Genomic DNA, 16,992 nt, shown 5'->3' with positions numbered 1-16,992 from the left:
ATTCACTTCCTCTAATTGCAGTCCAATTCTACTATAGAATGAGGGATCTACTAGACTATTTCATGGAAAATTAGGCGGATAGACAGACTTTTGTCTGAAGAAGGTCTAGCAAAGCTTCTGGGCCTTATAAGTGGTCCCCCCTCGCTGAACTTTAACCACCGATGAAACCGCGATGCCGTCTGTAGCCTGATAAATGCGCTTAGAGATTAGAGCGGCCACGGGGAAGCCTATCATGATCGTTAAATGCGCTGATCTGCCAGTCGAAATCCTTGTGTTAGTGAATTATGGCGACTTGAACACAGAATACTCTTATCTGACTCAACTTACATAAGAAGGATTTAGCGAGTCAACACTGGCAACGCCCAGCAAAGCCATGGTCGTCTCAACTTCATTTTTCAGAATTCTGATTGCCTTGTCGACGCCTGGCTCGCCAAGTGCCAAGGCGTAAAGAAATGCTCGCCCCAGTCCGACGCCTTTTGCGCCTAAAGCAAGAGCTTTCACAACATCAGAACCGCGACTGATACCCCCATCGACAATAACGTCACAACGGCGAAGGACTTCGGGGCAGTGTGCATGGATGGAAAGAAGGGTATCCACAGCAGAGGGAGCTCCCTCGAGCTGTCGTCCTCCGTGGTTCGACAGCCACGGATGTACTCCGTACTTCATGCATAGTGCAGCATCTTCCCAAGATTGAATGCCCTTTATCGCAATTGGTAGATCCGTTATCTTTCGTAACCACGAAACTGCAGACATCCAGTCAAAGTCGGGGAAGAGGTGGCTGTATCTCGTCAGGTCATTTTCTCATCAATCATATCCGGACTTATTGGGAACGCACGACCGCGAAACTGTAGGACCACTGGCAAACGCATTGTCTTCACCCTCTTGATTCCCAGAAAGTTCCTCTTCCTGTAAAAAAAATTGTCAACTCTTTAAATAGGAACGCAAGAGATTAATATGCATACCCTGATGATTAAACGCACATCACGTTCTCGTTTGCCAACTCGATTGGCATCAACAGTCAAAGCAAACCCCCGATAACCCAACGAAATAGCTTGCTTTATTTCCTTCTCCGTCACGGAAAGGTCCTCCAGAGCATATATCTGCCAGTACAATGTCTGCGCGTCCGCACGCGCATCTGCCAATTGTTCCTGAGAACAGCCGGTGTTGTTCGGCATCCAGTGAAGAATGCCATGTTTCCCAGCAGCTTTGGTCAAAGCCAGGTCTCCAATCGGATTCGCCAGCTTACCACCTCCTGCAGGGCAGATGAAAAATGGCGCTGAGTATTTTGTACCCAGAATGGATGTCGTTAAGTCGATAGCCCGGATGGGTCTAAGGACTCGCGGACAAAAGCGGATACGTTTCCAACTATTCTGGTTCCATTGAACAGTTTCTTCATCTTCAGCGCCAGATTTGAAAACTGCACGTTGCTCCAAATGCATTGGTTAGTCATGGATACACCATTTCTTCATCCTCTGGTGGTACTTACAGGCAAACGAGCGCGCAGGTAATATTTGAGAGGCAGCAAGTTCAAAGTCGTGAATGTTGACAACGGATCTCAAAAGTGAAGGGACGCTCTTCTGAAGACTACTTTCTGAGGAAGACATCTTCACTTGTGCGGGTGTGGTACTCATATCGGAATCTGCAACGGGGCCGAGATGGGCTCTATTCACATTTCAGTACAGTCGCGCAGTAGATAAACGCCAAATCAGAAGATTCCTCATACTCTCGTGATAGATGTTTCTCGATCACGTTATTTGGGTGGATGGGCTCGAATGCTTCTGTGGCATCCCGCCCAGCATATTTCAGGATGATGCTTGACCCGCCAGGATGGGAGTCCAAGTACGAGCTCAGGTCATAAACATTCCCTTTTATGATAACCAAACATCTGCCTTTTGACCTGTGCTGGCTAACTTCAGCTCTAGAGGGTATTAGCAGCTGTTCATGGAATCCAAAAGCTTCTGACTCACCTGGTCAACATGTTCGCGTATCCTAGGAGACCAGCTTTTCTTGTCGCCACGAAGTTCAGAGTTGTGATCAATTAGCTCTTAAGAATGATGGTCTTATTGGATTCATTGATTGTCCGTGCATTTATCACGGTTCCTCCAGTCCGGAAAAGGGTCATACTTTATCTCGGCTAAGGGCCGGCAGCAGTATGTGGGGCACGGATATTGCCCCTGCAGCATACACTTTCTGTCTTATTATTTCAGAGATAATAGTTCTGCCTTCATGAGAACCACGTCCCAAGTTCTAAGACAGAAATCATGGAGAAGATTTTCGCCAAGATAGCACAAGATACCACCAAGTTCGATCTTGGAGATGAAGAAGTACAAATTCATGCCTGATCTAACGATAACCTCAACTTCAAGCTGACGAGGTACAGGGCTGGAGAAAGCTGTATGAACCTTTGTATCCCAAGGCACCAGACAATGTCGGAATAGTGAAGGACGAGCAATACGGACCGGCCGAGCGTAACCGATTGGATGTATATTTTCCTGCCGAGGAAAAGCCGGGAGGACATCCAGTTGTACTCTTCGTTCACGGAGGGGGCTTTTTCTCTGGAGACAAAGGATGGAGTGAAAAGGTACTTGCATGCTACAATGGAAACGCCCATCTAAATGCTTACTCACCGACACAAGTGCTGGGCGAATGTGGGATTCTACTTTGCGCAGCGTGGATTCGTCACGGTTCTCGCAAACCATCGACTCGTCCCGCACGTTGTCTACCCTGGAGGTGCCGATGATATGCAGCTCGCTCGGGAATGGATCTTTGAAAATATTGCAAAGCAAAAGTACGGCAGAGGATCACCGGAGAAGGTCATCCTTTTGGGTCACTCGTCCGGTGGGGCACATATCGCCATGAATCTCTACGCCGCAGGTGATGAATTCCTCGACAACACTCACCATAATTCATTGCTGACTCGAGAAATAGGGGATCCAAAGCGGGCATCGAAAGACCCACTGTTCCCTCCTGTCGCGGGTGTTATTTACCTAAGTGTACCGTTCTGGTTTGATCGGAGAAAGCCTGTGCGACAGAGGGTCATCCGCCACTATTATGGATCGGATGCTGAGGAGGTCTGGGGTGTAAGTCAAATGAACTCGGGGTTTTTTTCAGACTTCCTAAACTGCTCTACAGCCTGTTTCTGCCCTGGGACTCTTCAGGAATCTACCAGACGACTCTCCGTTGTTGTAAGCTTATTCTACCTCTCCTCTTACTAAATATATGACACCCAAATACTCTGTGCTGACAACGTGAGTAGGGATTCTGAGCAGTTGCCGGTCTATATCGGAAGTGTCAAGTGGGAGGTGTAAGTCACGGAGATGTTAAGTGAAAAGCCCATTAGTACGCAAAGCTGACCTGAGAATGATTGAAACTGCTAGAAAAGAAACGGCTGATGCCACTGTGGCTTTTTTCAATGCCTATCGTGAACGGAGTAATCCTCCAGGAACGCTACCAGTGTTCCATGTACAGGACAGACATAATCATGTCAGGTCAGTTATGATTTTATCTGACCCTGGTCTTCCATTGACGGTTCTAATACCTTTAACAGCAACGTCCTATCCATTGGAACTGAAGACTCTGCACAGGCAGAAAGACTATTGGATTTCATGCAAACTTGTGTGGCAAAAGTCAATCAGAGAATACAGCGTACGCTTTCTGTGGATAGCTAGCCTAACGATAAGGGTGAAGATTGTTAACAATATTTGACAGATGAGAATGGGACCATGAGTAAGGAAAGTCTACGCTCTGGCCGCCTTTGAATACTCAATGACATGAACTGAGAAGGAAGGACCTTGGTCAGAAGTCGAATGCCACAATTCAAATGTTGAGAAATATAGAAGTAAATAAGATATACACATTAGTAAATAAGAGAAATTAGCTTAAAATTAAATAGAAGTGCTTATACATAGTAAGATCGAACAAGGAAGCAGAAAAGATAAAGATACAATCGAAAGAGCAGAAATAGACATTTAGTGAACTTGCGACAATTATATGCTAGACTGCCCAAAGACGCCCAAAACAATGACAAAGTAGACGAAGAATCTCGGAACGTTTCAATATGAGTCCATCCTTGAGGGCATACGCAGAGTATCTCTCGGACTAGGCCATCATTGTTCAAAGCAGCTTTGAAGGATAGTATCTTATTCTCCTGAAAGTCCATTGCATGCGCTGGGCTGACATTCTGATGTATAACGTTTCATATGATCATTCTGATATACGTGGGGAAGTGTAGAGTGGGCAAGGGGAGCCTTGTCTGCTACTAGAAAAACATCGTAGTACAGTAACTGCCACGGATGCCATACAATTATCAGTTTGCAGTCACACTCTGCTGGTAAGCAAAGTTTCGCTCGACTGACTCCTTGAACCACTCCCCTACACTCTTCGGGGGGCTGAGTTACGTCCAGGATTAGCGTGCTAAACCAACATAAGGATGTCTGAACTTACTATTTCTTTTGCGGGCCTTGCATAATATAATCGCGCCTTCCCTGGTTAAAATATGCAATTGAGTAGCGTGATGGCGATTCTCCTACATCCATCGCTCGCACTCGGTGGAAGGTCGATTTCAGGCGGTCGTCCGACCACGCCACTGTAGAGGCATTTTATGTTAGAACGTGTACCCTGCCAATAATCCAACGCAAGATGCTTGACTCACTCAGCATGTCACCGATGTTAACAACAATCTGTCCGGTTTTGGCAGGGAGAGGACTGAAAACGTCACCCATTGCGAAACTCGTATGCGATTCACGGCCTGGGCAGATCTCCAAACCGTCTTCACCATCTCGCTGGAATAGTAGGGTAAGACACCCGATGTCGGTATGACTTCCAGCCCGCCAGGTACCAGCAGCATCTACGGTGGGTGGATAATGGATCAGCCGTAGCTGCGTGAGACAGTCAGGCTTGGTCACATCGTTTGCGACACAGAAGTAATCGGATGGAAATCCCAGTGCGGTCGCAAAACAGGTAACTACTCGAACTGATTAGTCTTGGCTTACATGTTGCACTGTTGAAGCGGCACGTACATAGTTGTTCCGAAATTATCGCACATTTCGCCATGAAGTGAGCAGTAGTATCCCGAAATCCTGGGACATCCTCATCGCTTGGCCAGTGAGACCCATGTTGGAGCCAGAGAGACTCCTTCTGGTCATATAAGCCAGTGCTGGGGCGCCGCTGGGCCTTTGTGTAGTCAGTATATATAACACTAGCCTCTTTGCAGGAACGTGTCGCATGCCTTGTATTCCCACCCATTATTAGTAACGTTACTATGAGGAGTCTTTCCCTTGATGTCCGATGGCAAGTCAAAGAAGGACTTTGATATAGCAAATTGCCGCTCGATTTCTTCAACGGAAATAACGTGGTCTACCAGTGTCAAGAATCCGGCTGTTTCGGCAGCATGCACCAGTTGTTGGGTAATCTCATCTTTTCTTCTCTCGAAGTCTATTCCAGAGAGTCTCCGGTGTTAGTATCTCTTAATCTCTGCAGCGTTCTCCCACTTACCCTTGAGAGAGATAACAGGTACCACGCGCTCGGCCATTCTGGTAAGGCTTTGTTGACAGTCTGGGTTGTATTATGCTTTAGTGAGGCGATATAATGATGCTTGCACTTGGCTGAGCGAGATCAACTACTCTGATGGGTTTCTATGAGTTATAAAACTCTCTCTCAATTCTGTACGTCTGCCTCCATATGATAGCCGAATGGTACATAGCCGTGATTGTCCACATCCGATGAAAATGCCACGACGTACCCATCCGTCAAATATCGTATCGGCACTTATCTGGGTATATCCGATGCCCTTATCACCATATCGGTGCAATATCCGCTCTTCCTTAGCTGCCGTTACAAACAACGGGTCACACATCTGGTTTGAATAGAAACCACGGAATTTATATCACGGTGTGCAGGAGCGTCCGTCGGACGTGGAACGATAATCTCCATGTAGTCCTTCCGCAATATGTCGGACATCAAGAAAGCCGAAGTTAGCATGGGAGACGTCGAAGTTGGCGTTGTGAGTACCTTTGATAAACACCGAAACAACAAGTATTACGTTGCTGACTGCTTTAGGGATACAATCGTCCGATTGGTTTTGCAGACCTGGCTCACCACAAGATCAAGCTGGATGATGCTCGACGGTCAAACGCCCTCAAAATTCTTGCGGAGCAAAGAATTGAAATCGATGTTGCGTCGCCCGCAGCCAAGAAGGTACTTCGCAGGATTGACATGCGAATAATGCCACTGGTACTCGGCCTTTACACCCTCCAGCTACTTGTTAGTACAGATCTGCGGCCGCCTCCCACGTCGTACCTAATGTTCCATACCGCAGGACAAGAATAGCTTGTCATACGCTGCATTGATGGGAATCAAAGAGGACACACACCTCACTGGAAACCAGTACGACTGGTTGGGATCTATCGTCTAGTATGTAGAGCACTCGCTATCAGAAAGTCTCTTCCGTCACTGACCCATGATCTCATTTATGCATATAGCTTCGGTTATCTGTTTGGCGAGATCCCGGCGGCATTTCTAATGCAGCGCGTGCCAATGGCTAAGTACCTCGGTGTCATGAGCATGCTTTGGGGGACTGTTGTCACCTTGCACGCTGCCTGCCACAATTTCGGAGGGTTAGCGGCCGTTCGCTTTCTCCTGGGATCCATTGAAGTATGCACAACGCCCGCTATCCTCTATGTCACTAGCTCCTGGTACACTCACAGTGAACAAGTTACCCGAGTTGCGATCTGGTATTCGACTTCCGGTTGGGCTCAGGTTCTTGGAGGTTTCTTTTCCTGGGCTATCAACCATGCCACTGGATTTAAATGGGAAAGTCTTTTCATATTCTATGGCGGCCTGACATTCGTTACGGGGGTCATAATCTTTTTCCTTCTTGCCGCATCGCCAGTTGACGCTAGCTGGCTATCCGACAATGAGAAGGCAATTGCCCTCGAAAGAGTCCGAGCTAACAAGACAGGCTCTGAGATGTGGTCATTTAACTGGGATCAGCTGAAGGAGTCCCTCTGCGATCCCCGGCTGTATCTAATTTTTCTACTGATGGTTTCAACTGGGCTTCCCAATGGTGGCTTGACAGCATTTGGTATGTTCACTTTTTCTAGAAGATGTTCCTGACTGACAGGTAATCACTTGTACCTCTTGTGCAGGGCCAACCATCATCTCGGGATTCGGCTTCGACGATAATACCACCACGCTTCTCAGTATGGCTCCAGGCGCATGCGCGGCTCTTGGCACGGTTCTGGTCACTGTCATTATAAAGTATACCAATAGAACTATAGGTGGTATCTTTGTAATAGTTCTTGGTTGCGTTGGCGTCATCATGATGTTAACCATACCGGCAAATGCCAATGCAGCTCGTTATGGAGGCTACATCCTCACAATGCAATGTGCGTCTTGACAGATATCTACACCAGGTGAACCCCCTATTGGATCACTTTGTTAATCTTTCGATACTTAGATCCAAATGCCATATTGGTTGTTCTCGCTTTCATTACGTCTGGCGTCGGTGGGAGTACCAAAAAGCTTGCGTTCGGTGCGTCCTATCAGCTTGGATATGCGGTTGGCAACATTTGCGGCCCACAAACTTTTCGTGCAGACGAGGCACCCCACTATTATGTACGCTTTCGTTTCCCCCAACAATTGCGATTACCTAGTCTGATATGAGAACAGACGGCGAAGTTCACCATGTTGGCATTCTTAGTATGCACAGCCATCTTGTTGGCTTCCATGGGTATTCTACATTGGCATTGGAATCGGAAGCGCGACAAGCAAGACGCTCTAGATGCCCAACGTTCGTACCTTTTCTTCCCCGTCGCCATTATTGAGCTCTCTTCTAACCAGTTACAGGGCAAATTGTTCGCGAACATGTCGTAAATGAGGAATTCACAGATCTGACGGATTTCCAACTTCGCTCATTCAGGTACCCTTTGTGAAGGAGGATATTGCGGTATACATGCTGTCAACGCACCAGGTGTGCCTCAGCTACATAAGAGATGATATTATGACTAGGCTATTCAATGCAAACCCGAAATAATGACCAATTGACCTGACAGTTGAAGGTCTGCTGGACTATGCTATCTGATCCCACCAAAAAGAATCAGTCTTGCGGTTTCGTCTGCAGACAAATAAGTCTCCGTAAGCTTCGATGGGTGTAAAAACGCGCTGGGATTTACGACGTGATAACATCAATTTGAACAACATATTTCCTGGATATAGTTCACGTGGATATGAGCGAACGCGGAAAAAGGATAAATAATACGCAAGGCGGAGTAAATCTTGGGGGAATTCTGGAGCGTGGTTTTGGTGCATCATAAACCTTTTCAGACACGGCGATATTGAGGAATCATATTGACATTAAACACAGTCCTGAGTTCTGGTACTGAGTAGAGCTCAGAGGGAGTTTAAAAAAAGTATTTAAACAGCAGAAATGTTCACCCATGATTGGGTGTCTAAGATGTCGAGAGCGCGAATAGAACGATACGTCTTTCTAGTCCGATGCAGCCTGTTGTCTGCGGGATAATCATGATTATTTATATATTAAGGGGAAAGGGATGAAATCATGCTTTTCAGGAACATGACCTTGTCACCTGTCCCAAACGCTATTGAGTAGAGAAAGGAGAAGCAAAAGCAGCGAAACAAACAAAAAGACGAGAGAACTAGAAACCTTGGGGATTGATATGCGTGAAATCAGTTTCTGAAGCAATTTCCCCTCAAAAGAAAGCACAGGAAATTCTAATGGATCGACAAGGCGACCTCAAACTATCTTTGTCCTCTTCAATTGGGCCTCCTTCCACTCCTGATTGATGCCCCGATAATCATGAATCGTATAACCCTCAAAGATCTCCTTTCTTAGCGTAGACTTACGTTTCTGATTGATTCCCAGATCTGAGAGAAGCATATCTGCATATGGCACCGCATCGTAGACAAATTCAGGATACCATGCCGAGAACCCACAGGGATAACGATGCTTTCCGTACCGACTCAAGAGCGCTGTTTGATGATAGACGTCTTCTCTATCGATGGCAATTCTTCCATTTAAATACGCAAATGTCCACAGCGCCTGACATTCTGCGATTATGACGTTGCTCGTGCTGTGGACCATCTTAACGTATGCAATAGAATTATCACCTTTTGACGCAAGCGATGGTGGCGCAATGCCGCGGTATAGGCGGAAGGGGCTGACGTCTTGTTTGTAGGGAATCCCACGCGGAGGATTGCGGAGATATGGAAAGCGGCTTAGGATCTCCTGGTCTGCTTTGCTGTCAAGTATATTCCAGAGCTTCTCTTCTTCTGCGCTCAGGTTGCTGCTTGGAATGCCGAGACTCGCATCAAGGCCATCGGGTCTATACTTTACCGATGGGGCGAGCTTCCACCCGGTGATGGCGACTAGGGCGTCTGTTTGGACGCCGGTACCATCTGCGAAATTGACGATTCCGGGACCTGATAAGTGGTCAATATCCTTCCGTGTGATCTTGACCTGGCCAGTGCGAAGATAATTGTGAATATCGGATGGGTAGTTGAGAATTCCGACCCGAGCAGACCAGAAGAGGCTTTCCAGGAGTTAGTGACAAATATAGGAGCTAATAGACCGAATTCGTACCTTTCCAGGGGTTCAAGATGTTCTAAGCATTCTTCTTTGCGATATCCATTCAGGTCAATAATGTCTGTCCTGATTCCCTCCCAAAACTTGTGCACGATGTATCTGCCCAGGCGAGTTTGATGCAATGCCCTTCTGATCCAGCTGAACCCATCAAAGTCACCAAATATGCATGGACTAAACCATGTGAAAAATCTCATGGTTACTAGAAACTCTAGTTTTGTTTTGGCCCCTGCGAACTTAGCCCATGGTGATGCCATCCAAACTGCGCCCCCTCCGGACTCGCGTATAACCCAATCCACCTTTTTGCCATTCGATGCCATTAGATGCACAACATCGTACCCTGTTTTCGAAGCACCCACAACGGTGACAGACTTAATATTAGGGTCCTGCGCAATACGCGCTCCCTCATCACGCAGTTGGACGTGGTTTATGACCGGTCTCTTGAATTCCCCAATCCCGCGGATATTGATCGGGTTAGCGGTCGACGACAATCCCGTAGACATGATAAGTTTTTCGCATGAGTATATCACGCTCATCGTTGAATCCCTGGTTGTCGTATATAAGCGCCAGCCTTGATCGAGCTTTTCAATTTCGAGAACTTGGATTTCGAAATGTATCCGTCGACGGATGTCGAAGTGGTCCGCGAAATCATTCAGATATCGGTGCAGAACATGTCCAGGGATATGACCGTTTTCAGTGATCCCATATTTGGCGCCCATGGGGAAGTCGGTGAATTCATATGTTCCCCCGAGGTTGTTCGTTTTCAGGCCTTCATAGCAATTTTCTTCGGACCAGACGCCTCCGATGGTCGGTCGCTATCCTGTAAATTAGACCCTATGCTTGGCGGGAAATAAAAACCATCTTTGTGACTCACCTTTTCCAGAAGCACAACTTCTGTTTGCGGTGACAGTTCGAGATAGGTTTTCGTGGCTGCGAGGCCACCTATTCCTGTCCCCACCACAATTACCTCTGCAGCTCGGTATTCAATTGGCATCTTGGGAATTTGATCTGGGAAAGGCGACGAATGATTGTCAAAAGAGATGTTTACTCAAAGCCATACGTCAAGTGTTGTTATCCTCTTCTCCTTATATCTCTGCTTTCCCAATCTTCCTACCCCATGTCTGGAGAACGCAGGGCTATGATTCCGACTCTACACCAAGACCCTAGTTAGGTGGGGATAAGTTTATTAGGGTTATGGTATCTGAACCTTGCGTGGGGCAAGGGTGGGGAGTGCGAAGGGGGGAACTGCACAATTGTCCCCATTGACTAGGTGCATTATCCGGTAGTCCAGTCGGCTATAGAACACCATCCGGATAATCCCCACTTTCGGCTCTTATCTTGCTTCTTAATCGGCACAAGGACAGATAACATCCTCTCCAAATTATGGAGGATCATTTGAGTCCCTCGGACTCTGCCTATGTAATAATTTCTGTTATTGACAGTGATCGCATCTGATTGTTCCAACACACATAGGCAGAACGACCGAGCCCCAATTTTGACCTTTGTATGGAGGAAAGGAGTGCGCACGGGCCGATTAGCTTGCATCCAGAGAGCCAACGGTGAAGCATAACCTCGACCTCCAATATCTAACACCCATTTTTCTGCAATCGACGAGTTCATCATAGTTCTCTGTTCTATATCGCAACCACACCGCAAAATCTCAAGCGGAGGGAGCATTAGGACGCAAGCATGACTCTGGGCAGGAAAAAACCACAAGCTACTTGCTCACGGGAGAAGCATTATCGCTGTTCCATGGCAGGGTGTGATAAGACCTTCACTCGGTTGTCTCACCTGCAACGACACTCGCTGAACCACTCAGAGACCCGCTGGGTCTGCGGTCGATGCCATGCCTCGTTCAAGAGATTAGACCTATTGGGTATGCATCTACGGTCTAATCTGGCGACGTAATCTAATTTTCCTTATAGAACGACACAAAGCGCGCCATACGGTCAAGGATGGTCTGGCTGGTGGTGCAGGGCTAGGCGTACTCCAGACCCGCCGGAAAACTATATCTGGCTCCCATATGGCTAGGGTTCCAATCTCCCCTCGGCCTGCGGGCCTGGAGCAGGATACAGACAAGGTTGAGCCTTTCACGAGACCGGCAGATCCTAGTTCCTCTAGTCAAATCAACGCCCAAATTCGAGATGAAGGCACTGGCGATGATGCAGTTGCGGGTCAACAGCTGTCCGAACGCCATTCCCCGAGTTCTCAGCCACTACTGGATGCAGCGCCCATTGCGAATGTAATGACTGACTCTTTAAACATGGATGAACTAATTAATATGTATTACGACACTTCCTTTGATGCGGTGCACTTTGATGTAATGGGCTTGGCCCTCTCGCCTCTAGCCACGGGTCAGACTCTACCTCAGAATGAAGTAGAGGAACAGAATCACCACCAGGAGGTACAGAATCTTCACCCTACCCCTGACAGGCCGATTAGCCGGGAGTGTACAGAAATCCAGTCCAGTCGTCCAGAAACGGCCATCCCAAGACATGATAGTCGGTCGACATGCATTGTGCAGAGCACCACTAATATCACCCCACTTCGACACGATCCAATGGTAAGGATATACCTACGTCTAGGAAGCATATTCTTCCGCAACCCTAGGCTGGCCATTATCATCATGTGAGCATAATGTGCTGAGAATGCTGACCACTCAATAACAGTGTCTCGAGCCCCTTATACACGACGTGTTCCTACAGACTGAGGAGAATGAAGAGGCCCAAGAAGTCAATCTCCCAGGTGGCAGGATCGCCCTTTCTGTTTCCAAACGAGACGACATTGTCAGGCTTCTATCAGAAATACGTCCAGTGACACCAGAAGGCACCACCATCGATGGCAATACTGCGCTCTTGTCGATAGATGATATGCAAGACTATATCAGTCTATTCTTCCGCTTTTTCAATTCCTCCTACCCAATGGTCCATGTGGCGACTCTTGACATAGAAGGAGGGGACCCTGTCTTTCTACTCTCCATAATCATTTTAGGTCAGACATACAAGAACAAAGACACTCATCAACTGTCCGTGTACCTATACGATGCCCTAGTGCCGTATATCCTTAGCGGACTGATGAGCGTTCCGATGCCCGATCTATCGATGCTACAGGCTTTTCTTATTCTTGAATGCTATGGCATGTATCGAGCTGGCCCGTATCAGCGCGAAAACGCTATTTTGATTCACACCCTTCTTTTCGGTGTGAGTATGCACCCGGTCGTTGAAACGTTTCATTTGCTCATGTCTAAGCTTAGGCCATTCGGCGGGTATCCCGATATCATGTTCGCGGGGGGATAATGCTCCCTAGTCACCTAGTCCAACCCCACCTGGGCTGGAAGGGCTTTGCCTACGCCGAGCAATACAAAAGGTATCTAATCTGAGCTTCTCTTCTTCGAGTGCGCAACTTCTTCCTTTTGTATCCTTCCTTTCTTTTCCTAACAATCATCACCTAGATTGATTCTCTTCGTCTTCATGTGGGACACACAAAACGTATCCTGCTACTCTGTGATGCCTAACATGTCCACGCACAACATCCAAGTCCCGCTTCCATGTTCCCAAGAGTTATGGGAAGCGCCCAGCGAAACAGCCTGGGAACATATCCGGAAATCTCACGCTGAGCCGCCATACTTCAATAGCATGATCAAAGACCTCATCCAAGACGGAGATAAATTTCAAAGCTTACCAATGGACAGTTTATCACTCACGCTGGTTCTTCATGGCATTATGTCAATGTGTAACGATATTGCGCATTTCGACAACAAGTCTATTTGTCTAAGCGATATAGACCACGACGGGGAGCAATGGAGACCATGGCGAATGAGGATGGCCCATGCCCTGGAGACGTGGAAAGCACACTACGACGCCTATACCATGTGCCTATTTCAGAGCAAGGGAGACAGGAGCAATCACAGGCAAGAGAGTGTTGCCACTCTGGCACTGTATCATACCGCACATATTGTAATCAACTGTGAAGTCCGTCACCTGCAAGCTGCTGCCGGTGCTAAGGCTATCTTTGGACATATAGTGATGCCAGAAGATCGCCACATGTCTGAGGAGTGGATTAGGAATTGGGTCAGCACAAATGCGACCGCCGCAGATCAGGCAGCATGGCATGCGGCGCAGATGATGCGTGAAGGGATTCTCAATTTGAGAAATTGGGATGTAAATGGTGTATTCCACTACCCGTGGTGCTTGGTTATAGGGACGCTGACGTGCTGGGCGTTTCATTGCTTCGGTGGCGAGATATTAGATGCCCGTGAGATATGTAGACATCCCGCCGAGAGAGACATGCCCCAGACACAGTCTAGGGTGTTGATGAACCATATGGTATCGCTAATGGGGTCCGTATCTCCAGCGAATATTCGCCGCACTTTGGGAAAGTGCTGTACGCATGGTCTTACTGTTGAAGTCGGCCGGTACTTGAGAGGTGTGCGTTGGACTGCGGCATATGAGGCCATGAAGCTACTGATGGCGTTGTCAACCAGGTCCTGATTCACTATCATGACCTCGACACTTATTGTTTCTACTAATTATCAAAGGAAATGGTCAAATAAATGACTATCAGTTCCTTTTCAAGGGTCTTCCGGTCGGTCATCTCCGTACTCTTGTGTATGCATGTGGACCCTTCAAAACAATCAGCCATCACGAAGAGTTTGACTTCATAGTTTGGGCTTTCTCCCCTTTATATCTAGGAATCAAAACATGAGATAAAAAGACAAAAACATACAACAGAAGGGATTCGCTGGTGGTCACCCACCCAACTACTAACCTCCCGGCGTGTGGCTTAAGTACGGCTGAGCGGACGGGAAGCCCTGTTTTCCACACCCTATGGTCGTATGTGCTGGAAGTAGGCTTGGAACGATAGATAAGAAGGTCCGTCTAATTGGATAACTAAGTCTTCTATAGACGCCGACTTCCGTGACTCACTAGATCTATCACTGTGCATCCTAAACGTGTTCAAGCACAAGCCGATGCCAAGACCATGACTATAACCTCACTTATTTGGCTCGCGCTTTTAAATGTACATTGTATCACGAGGCATGTGAGTAAGGCCTTCGTTCAAGGAATTGTATAGCGTACTGCTTAGTACAGGGAGCGCAGAAAGTATCTGATACACGTGTTGTCTCTGCCATAAGAATTACTGGTACAATTACTCCGCAGCCTTACAGGGGCAAAGAAGCTGTTGAGTAGGCATATCACAGCAAAATGACTTGGTCCATACCTGAGCCATCCATGGAATATGTTCATTGGCATATGCAACCTCGAGTGCGAATATGATTAGAGGATCGCCGGCATACTGACCACGCGAGATACGCCGTCAGGGCGACACAAGGGAACACTAATTTTGAGCGGAAAACTAAATCTATTCTGGGTATACTTTCCCAGCCTGCAGATCCACTGGCGTAGCTAAAACAGATCATTGATAGTGCTTCTGGACTTTGCGGTGTCGTTGGGGTACATTTCCTCCCTCCCAGAAATGAGGAGATATGCAGGTGATACAGATGTTCGAGAAAACATTGTAAAGTGCCTTACCAACACAATTGATTATTTCTGGCGAGTCATCAAAAGAGAGGATAGTCTCTACATTCAGTGGGAATTGTGGTTGAATTGTCACCATGGGTAAGAGAAAATGTAAAATTACTAATCTCTTTGCTTACTGCAACATATCAGCCCATTCAACTTGACATTCAAACCGGTAATACTCGCTGGGATCTGACAGGGGTTCTCACGGAGGCTAAGGCATTATTAGTCGGCAGCTACACCTGTAGAGATCGATAATTCTAAAAGTATAAGCATACGTTCAAGGGCTTACCACGTCAGGTTGGACAGTAAGAGACCGCCACGATACCCACTGAAGAATCTATAAGACTAGCCATTGAAAATCGGCCGACTGCCAATGCGTTTCCTTGGTCTATATAACATTTATTTCTAACCAATCTCAACAATTGGCCTGCTGGCCCAATGGTAAGGCGCTTGACTACGGATCAAGAGATTGCAGGTTCGAATCCTGCGTAGGTCATTCTTTTTCGTTTTTTTATTTTGCGGCTCACTCGTCTACCCGTTAGTGTCAGTACCTAGCAAGCCGTTCGCTTCGTCACTTCATTTTTGGTACCCACTCTTTTTCTCGATCTCTTGCACAACTACTTTCTGTGAGATCACCCACACTCTTCAGAAGGCTAACTGAACAAAATTGTTTCGTCTATCGAGTACAGACCAGGTAAGACGGTCATTACTACTCATAAAATGCTCAGTCATGCTACTGAAAATACACTTGAGGAAAAAGGAGTAATAATATTTATCAACAGGCTTGAATTCAGATTATGACTATGACAGACTGGCCTGGATCCTCTCAATCTCAGTGTAAGTTGAATTCGTCACAAAGGACGACGCAAATAATTAGACAATATAATCATGAAACGAATGACAGCATTGAACCCATTCCCATCCCATAAGATATACCTAAACGATTTTGAAACAATCGATTCCCGGAAGCTCAAGGTAGTGTGGTGTCACTTTAGAGCGATCGATCGATACCAACGCCGTAACTCCTATTGACATGTTAGCAGCCAGGCCAAAATCTCAGGATGAAAAGTGATACATACCTTAAGCAGAGAAGTTTAGGGACGCAGAAGCCTTCGCATTAGCGCTAGCAGAGGCCTCAGCGCTACCACTAACGGAGGCCCCAGCACTAGCGTTGGCATCAGCATTTCCGCTACCGCTGGCAGAGGCATCGGCATCCGCGTTGGCAGAGGCGTCCGCATCAGCGCTGGCATCGGCATCCGCGCTAGCATCCGCATCTGCATCGGCATCAGCTCCGGCACCGGAATCGTCGCTGTCGTCGCCGCCCGTGGATCCTCCAGCCGTGATGCTACCGCTGGCGCCGCCGTAAGGACCGAGAGAGACGCTGGTGGAGGCACTGACCCAAGTGGTGGTGGCGCTGGGAGCTTCCGCAGTCGTGGGGGAAACACCGACGTCAGTATCGTCATCACCGCTGCCAGAAGCTCCGGCACCAAGAGAAGCAGAGCCAGATCCGCTGCCGCTCACATCACCCGAGGCACCGCCGGAAGCACCGAGGCCAGCGCCGACACTGCCGCTGGGGCTGGCACCGACACCAGCAGATCCAGATCCAGAGAGACCAGCCGAGCCAGATCCAGAAAGACCAGCACCGGCACCACCGGAAGCACCGGCACCGAGAGAGCCGGTAGCACTTCCTCCAAGACCGGCACCAGCACCAAGGCCAGCAGCACCCGAGGCACCAGCGCCAGCAGCACCGGTAGCGCTACCACCAAGGCCGGCAGATCCACCAAGGCCAGCAGCACCCGAGGCACCGGCACCGAGAGAACCGGTGGCGCTGCCTCCAAGACCAGCGCCAGCACCGAGGCCAGCGGCACCCGA

At 47.9% G+C, this 16,992-nt stretch overlaps 6 protein-coding genes and 1 non-coding gene across 7 annotated transcripts in view; 4 read left to right on the top strand and 3 right to left on the bottom strand.

Moving 5' to 3' along the window:
• Nucleotides 1-2,261: 2,261 nt before the first annotated feature.
• Nucleotides 2,262-3,758, top strand: BO88DRAFT_442390 (alpha/beta hydrolase; the record flags this gene model as incomplete). Its single annotated transcript, XM_025709952.1, has 8 exons — nucleotides 2,262-2,324; nucleotides 2,381-2,581; nucleotides 2,637-2,874; nucleotides 2,929-3,080; nucleotides 3,133-3,185; nucleotides 3,378-3,488; nucleotides 3,548-3,645; nucleotides 3,709-3,758. 8 exons carry the CDS (start codon nucleotides 2,262-2,264, stop codon nucleotides 3,756-3,758), a joined length of 966 nt encoding a protein of 321 aa, XP_025564749.1.
• A 548-nt stretch (nucleotides 3,759-4,306) lies between these two features.
• Nucleotides 4,307-5,530, bottom strand: BO88DRAFT_423762 (leucoanthocyanidin dioxygenase; the record flags this gene model as incomplete). Its single annotated transcript, XM_025708677.1, has 6 exons — nucleotides 4,307-4,388; nucleotides 4,444-4,585; nucleotides 4,652-4,963; nucleotides 5,019-5,172; nucleotides 5,228-5,433; nucleotides 5,494-5,530. The coding sequence occupies 6 exons, from the start codon at nucleotides 5,528-5,530 to the stop codon at nucleotides 4,307-4,309; spliced, it is 933 nt and encodes a 310-aa protein (XP_025564748.1).
• A 417-nt stretch (nucleotides 5,531-5,947) lies between these two features.
• Nucleotides 5,948-7,931, top strand: BO88DRAFT_423761 (MFS general substrate transporter; the record flags this gene model as incomplete). Its single annotated transcript, XM_025708676.1, has 8 exons — nucleotides 5,948-6,001; nucleotides 6,058-6,261; nucleotides 6,317-6,411; nucleotides 6,480-7,081; nucleotides 7,146-7,385; nucleotides 7,457-7,614; nucleotides 7,669-7,789; nucleotides 7,846-7,931. 8 exons carry the CDS (start codon nucleotides 5,948-5,950, stop codon nucleotides 7,929-7,931), a joined length of 1,560 nt encoding a protein of 519 aa, XP_025564747.1.
• Nucleotides 7,932-8,607: 676 nt separating this feature from the next.
• On the bottom strand, nucleotides 8,608-10,595 carry BO88DRAFT_478955 (FAD/NAD(P)-binding domain-containing protein; the record flags this gene model as incomplete). Its single annotated transcript, XM_025712047.1, has 3 exons — nucleotides 8,608-9,548; nucleotides 9,599-10,413; nucleotides 10,473-10,595. The coding sequence occupies 3 exons, from the start codon at nucleotides 10,590-10,592 to the stop codon at nucleotides 8,753-8,755; spliced, it is 1,731 nt and encodes a 576-aa protein (XP_025564746.1). The 3' UTR covers nucleotides 8,608-8,752.
• Nucleotides 10,596-11,287: 692 nt separating this feature from the next.
• On the top strand, nucleotides 11,288-14,088 carry BO88DRAFT_423759 (uncharacterized protein; the record flags this gene model as incomplete). The annotated part of the gene is made up of 5 exons (XM_025708675.1): nucleotides 11,288-11,474; nucleotides 11,524-12,161; nucleotides 12,268-12,798; nucleotides 12,852-12,964; nucleotides 13,050-14,088. The coding sequence occupies 5 exons, from the start codon at nucleotides 11,288-11,290 to the stop codon at nucleotides 14,086-14,088; spliced, it is 2,508 nt and encodes an 835-aa protein (XP_025564745.1).
• Nucleotides 14,089-15,544: 1,456 nt separating this feature from the next.
• Nucleotides 15,545-15,616, top strand: BO88DRAFT_t89. The gene has a single exon. It is a non-coding gene; the product is annotated as a tRNA-Arg (tRNA).
• Nucleotides 15,617-15,925: 309 nt separating this feature from the next.
• The window catches only part of BO88DRAFT_403186 (uncharacterized protein), a 2,331-nt gene continuing 1,264 nt past the window's right edge, over nucleotides 15,926-16,992 (bottom strand). Inside the window, exons 3-4 of the mRNA XM_025706307.1 lie at nucleotides 16,200-16,952; nucleotides 15,926-16,145 (exon numbers count right to left, since the gene is read on the bottom strand). Of these exons, the coding sequence (XP_025564744.1) occupies nucleotides 16,201-16,952 (752 nt within the window). The 3' untranslated portion in view covers nucleotides 15,926-16,145; nucleotide 16,200. The remainder of the gene's footprint in view (nucleotides 16,146-16,199; nucleotides 16,953-16,992) is intronic.

Source organism: Aspergillus vadensis, assembly GCF_003184925.1.
Source record: "Aspergillus vadensis CBS 113365 unplaced genomic scaffold BO88scaffold_6, whole genome shotgun sequence".
NCBI lineage: Eukaryota > Fungi > Ascomycota > Eurotiomycetes > Eurotiales > Aspergillaceae > Aspergillus > Aspergillus vadensis.
The sequence above is the reverse complement of the archived record's forward strand: the minus strand, read 5'-3'. Positions and strand labels throughout refer to the sequence as shown.